This window comes from Pecten maximus, chromosome 5, assembly GCF_902652985.1.
Source record: "Pecten maximus chromosome 5, xPecMax1.1, whole genome shotgun sequence".
In the NCBI taxonomy this organism is placed as follows: domain Eukaryota; kingdom Metazoa; phylum Mollusca; class Bivalvia; order Pectinida; family Pectinidae; genus Pecten; species Pecten maximus.
In genome coordinates, this window is record NC_047019.1 from 17,770,996 (window position 1) to 17,776,995 (window position 6,000).

Below are 6,000 nucleotides of genomic sequence, written 5' to 3' on the forward strand. Positions count from 1 at the left end.
CTACAAACACAGGTACAGGTATACTACCAACACAAACACAGGTACAGGTATACTACCAACACAAAAACAGGTACAGGTATACTACCAACACAAACACTACTACAAACACAGGTACAGGTATACTACCAACACAGGTACAGGTACAGGTATACTACCAACACAAACACAGGTACAGGTATACTACCAACACAAACACTACTACAAACACAGGTACAGGTATACCACCAACACAAACACTACTACAAACACAGGTACAGGTATACTACCAACACAGGTACAGGTACAGGTATACTACCAACACAAACACAGGTACAGGTATACTACCAACACAAACACTACTACAAACACAGGTACAGGTATACTACCAACACAGGTACAGGTACAGGTATACTACCAACACAAACACAGGTACAGGTATACTTCCAACACAAACACAGGTACAGGTATACTACCAACACAAACACAGCTACAAACACAGGTACAGGTATACTACCAACACAAACACAGGTACAGGTATACTACCAACACAAACACTACACAAACACAGGTACAGGTATACTACCAACACAAACACAACTACAAACACAGGTATAGGTATACTACCAACACAAACACTACACAAACACAGGTACAGGTATACTACCAACACAAACACAGGTACCGGTACACTACCAACACAAACACTACTACAACCACAGGTACAGGTATACCACCAACACAAACACAGGTACAGGTATACTACCAACACAAACACAGGTACAGGTATACTACCAACACAAACACTGCTACAAACACAGGTACAGGTATACTACCAACACAAACACTACTACAAACACAGGTACAGGTATACTACCAACACAAACACTACTACAAACACAGGTACAGGTATACTACAAACACATACACTACTACAAACACAGGTACAGGTATACTACCAACACAAACACAACTACAAACACAGGTACAGGTATACTACCAACACAAACAAAAAACTACTACAAACACATGTATACCAGATTTTACTGCTGTAAGTGTGTATAACAACATTACGTAAATCATTACTTAAAGCTGTACTTTGTACCTAATCATCATTACACACGTTGACCACTATATCTCCACACTTTAAACTTTTTTAACTGATTTGTAAGATCTTGAAGATCTGGGACTCATGTGTACGTGCCAATATGGTCGTCTGCCGGTCAGAGTAATCACCCGATTTTATCTAGACAAAGCTGTACAAACACATGTATAACCATGAGTGATAGTAGATGATTTATATCCTACTTTGATTTCGTACATCAACATTTGTACCTGTTGTACAAGCTGACTGTATTATGTAAATCATTATCAAATCCCTATATATCAAAGAGCATGTCTCGAGTTTTCTGTTTGACAAAAATAATTATCAGACATGTTCCTACCACCAATTCCATCGGCAGAGCTGCAAACACTTGTGATTTTGTCATGTCACCTGCATTCTGATACTGGACAAAAACAGATATAAATCTCAGGGGTATAAAATTCTACTAGCCCGACTCTCAAAGCTACCAAATTTTTGGCTTGGTCTAATGAAAATTACAGCCATACTAGCCTGGCGCTAGAGATGAAGATAAAAATGTTTACATCTCTGTAACGTTATTTGTTCAAATCATGAAAAAAAGCTGAAATAACCTGAACTTTCATCACTCTTTACTAGAATTTCAAACAAACAACAATTTTGAAAGCTGAAATTTTAATTCGTTACCAATATCACTTTGAAAAATTCCTCATTAAAAAGTTAAAAGTTATATTACTCATCTTCTTGGTCATAACTTTATCTAGTTTTAATACTGTGACATTGTACATCCCAGGATGACGAGATAAAATTGGTAGTGCCCTTCATATTAGCTTTTCTTTCAGATGTGTTTCAATGTATTTTTTGTGTAGGCCATAAAATCATCAATTCATCTTTTAAAATCAATATACTTTACACTAGTGTCCAGGTCTGGAATATGATCAATACCCTTCCTATATAGATACTGTAATAGACTTAGTGGCACACTTATGTATAAACAGGGTACAGGAATTTGGACAGAAACCAGAGGATATGTTAAATTTGTAATGATAACGATATTGAGGACGAATTCTATTTTTTAATCAAATATAATGTTTATGCAGATTGAACAGCAAAATATTTGAAAGCCATTTTATGTAAAAAAAATCCAAGTATGTACAAACTAATTCAGTTAATTCAGAAGAAAGGTTGTTGTCAGCTAAAGACCGGAATTTTTCTGTGAAATCATTAAGTTGGTGTGAATGAGTGGAATCTGATGGTAATCATATGTAATAGGTACCACTAATAATCCGCAGTGATTACGTATGATTTCAATTAGATGTTACTGGTGTATGAAAAGGATGTTATTTAATGCATTTGACTAATTGATTTTAAATTCAATTTTAATGATATTTCAAATAAATTTCTGTTAATTTGTAATACAATATTATATATTTACATATGCCTCTATTTAGTTGATAGAATCAGTAAAAGAAACTCGTTTGAATCTAGGCTAATATGCTACATAGAATATGTATGATGTCCTATTGCATTCATGACACTGTAAATGCGATAAAACAGAGTTCAACCTTGATTTGGTTATAAAACTTTCAAACCAGACTGATGTGCATGTGGCTCAAAAACACTAACTTCTTTCAAATAACTAACCTTGGCTGTAAGTAGCATTAAGGATTTCACAGACTGTTGTGTAGAGTTATATATAATATATATGTAAGTAGTCTAATGGTATTGGGATAAGAGGATTATAAGTTTATATACCACTGAATATCACTGATTACTGACCGGTACATTAAACCATTTACTTCCAGTGTTTACATCTGGATAAATATTTCTAGCTCCTCAGATGGTGTTATAAAATATAACATACCAAGAGAATAATCTCGTTTTAATTTCTCTTTCTTAATTATCCACTTTTTATTTGCATATGCTCTTATTCCATTTTCTTGAAATAACTTATTCCATGGTTACTTTCTAAATTGAGGTGTAAATATATACAGTTTAAATCAATGTAATAATTATATTATTCAGAAGATACATTTTCAGCTCTTTATAACTGTTACATTTTAACAGGGAAATGGTTAACCAAGAAAATGTGGTGGAGTGGTAGTATTTGCCTTACACCTAGGAACTTTGGTTCCCCACTGGAATATGGCAATGATTAGGGACACTTGTCAGATCATTTGGGTTTTCTCCAAGCTGTTTCCATCTGCATGAAATGTTTCTACAAACCAGAAACTCCTGTTAACAAGAATGATAATTAGATAAATTTGACTGAATTTTAATTTGTTGTAAAATAACATTTTTGGAATTTGACTTTACAGGAAATGGAAGAACTTGAGAAAAAACTTGGATTTCTGACAAAACGTTTCCATGAGGCAGACAACACAACTTGGAAGGGCATGTTTAAGAAGAATCCTTTCTGGTGATTCAGAGACAAAAGTCATTTTTATTAATATACATGCACCATGAATCATGATCAGTTAAGTGTTTTGTTAGGATATAAATAAAACTGAAGCTGTGATAAAGCTTACAGAAGAAGCTGATGATTTAGGATCTGGTTGTGACAGCATTATTGTATTTTATGCCCCTGCCATATCTTGGTTAGTGGCATGTAATTTTACCCTTGGCCATCATTCCATCATAATTTCGTTCCATTATTTAATTTTTAGGTATAGAATTATAATCTGATATGTAGTAGTATTATGATAATATGCAAGTCAAGATCTGAATTGGTTATTGTAAATTTTGTTTTTTTTCTGAGCCATACCTATTTACCTTTTAGAATTTTATTTAAATTTTTCATACAAAAAAAAGTAAGACAAAATTTTAGAGCCTTGCCGTTTTTTACTTCAGTGGGAATTTAAAAAAAAAAGTACACTAAAATGTAGAATCGCTTTTTTACCAGACGTTATTGTTCCAGACCTACTTGTGTCTCTATACTACTTGTTGTTTGCCCTAAACCATTCTGTGTTCTGTTCTTATTCTCCCAAAACCATTTTGATTGTTCTGAGATGTTTGTCTAGGCTGCAGCTTCTTACTGGCTAGACTAGATCAATTTAAATTCATTGATACATCATTAAACCCAATATGTATGATGGCAAACTTAAAGCCATGTGTAGCATTTCATTTTCAGGCCTGTATGTCCATGGTCTAAGTGAAATTCAATGTCCTGTTCCGACTTCTAACATGCTGAAGGTATGTTTAAGATGAAAGGCAGTGTGTCTTATACCTTTCCATGCCTGTATACCCAATTAGGTTTAGGTCAAAAGTCAGACACTAATTTTGGTATAAAACAGGCATTCTGACTCACCAATGATTAATGAAGTTTTATTTATATGTATGAAGAATGTTAATATGGTGCGTTGGATACCACTATTTGGTCTGGTGTGTCAACTTGTGCTGATGGACCATATATATGTTTACACAAGTTTGACTTAAACAATATATCCCTGTTTCATTGGAATCTTTTCCTTTCCTGTCGCAATAACTTTTCATGTAGCATAAACATAGCATAAACAATTTGTTTTACTGATTTTTCATGTTCCTTCGGTCATTAAAACTTTTCCTGTACTAATCTATTATAATATTTCACGAGAAGATCAAACATTTGGCATGTACCCGTACATTTTGCCAAGTCTAGATTGTGGGGAGTCATGTACCAAGAGTGCCAGCTTTTGTACAGTCACTTTGATCTCCGATTCCAAACTTTCAAAGAGGTTGTTCAGGAAATATCACCAATACTGTTTTACTTGTAGCTCCCAGTTTTGTTATACAAATACGTTAGATAGTTTTTGTCCAATAGAGAGTAGACATGGAAAGCGACATTGTTCCTCCCATATGTGGACTTAAATTGTCCGTTGATCCTTGGGCATTATAGATTTTAAAACCAAAATCAAGGTTTTATTTCCAATGACAAAAATGGCAGACTGCAGTACCTCAGGGTTAAATGAATATTGTCATTGATTCTGTTCGTGTTGTGGTATAATATCTGTGATATGTTAATTTACGTTTGACTATATATATACTTATCAAGCAATTAGGACCATGTCTGATAAGCCCACTACGTCAAAAAATATAATTCCTTAGAATAACTTAAAGAAATGCTAGATTTCATTGTAATACAGTAAGCCTATATCCAATTTCAAATAAAAGTTTTGTGGTTTTTGCCCCATGGGTGTATTGCAGGAGGATACTGACAATGTATATGGATCAGGAGTTAATGTTGGCTTTTATCTTCCTAAATCAGTTATCATGATGTTGATGTTGAATCATGGCAGAAAGGAGAGATCATTTGACCATGATAATTCTGACATCAGAACCTAGATAGTCGTAGTTAATTTCAAGTTTGATTCCAAAAATAACCAAGTTCTAACAGAAAAATTTTTACCAGGCAAGGTTAATTACCAATACGGCCATTAGTTGTGCCATATCTATCAGACAGACAGCCTATTGAGTAACCGGCACCAGACTGTTACACTTACCAGAGATAATTACAGAAATCTGGTTGTCATGACAATGAAATCAGTATTATAGGTATACACATATATCTTTTATGTGATGGGAGTATGGCTTACTGGTGTCTACATAGTCAGCTTGACCCAACAGGAAAATCAATGTTTCAATAAATATTATGATTTATCAAAAATTTGTTAGATGTAGGTATCTAAGATAATTAGGTGCTAAAAGTAAAACAACAGATTTGAAAATTTAAAAAATATATACGTATATTCAATAGCATAAACTAGTTTTAAAGATATAATGTAAGTATGACTAATCTTTGTTTATTGTAGCAAAACAATGGTAGACAATGTGTGTAGGATATTATATAATAGATCAGGCAAGGTAGAGAATGAACATGTATACTGTATATTCTGGTTATTAATCAGAACCAAATGGCCCCTGATTCGATGACACTATCATTCTTGTACAGTTACCCTCGTGAGGTT

At 33.7% G+C, this 6,000-nt stretch overlaps 1 protein-coding gene across 2 annotated transcripts in view; it reads left to right on the forward strand.

Annotated features, from left to right (window-relative positions):
- The window catches only part of LOC117327364, a 45,754-nt gene extending 39,992 nt beyond the window's left edge, over nucleotides 1-5,762 (forward strand). For both annotated transcript variants that reach the window (XM_033884306.1, XM_033884305.1), the window contains exon 7: nucleotides 3,376-5,762. In XM_033884306.1, the coding sequence (XP_033740197.1) occupies nucleotides 3,376-3,480 (105 nt within the window). In that variant the 3' untranslated portion in view covers nucleotides 3,481-5,762. The remainder of the gene's footprint in view (nucleotides 1-3,375) is intronic.
- Nucleotides 5,763-6,000: the final 238 nt, after the last annotated feature.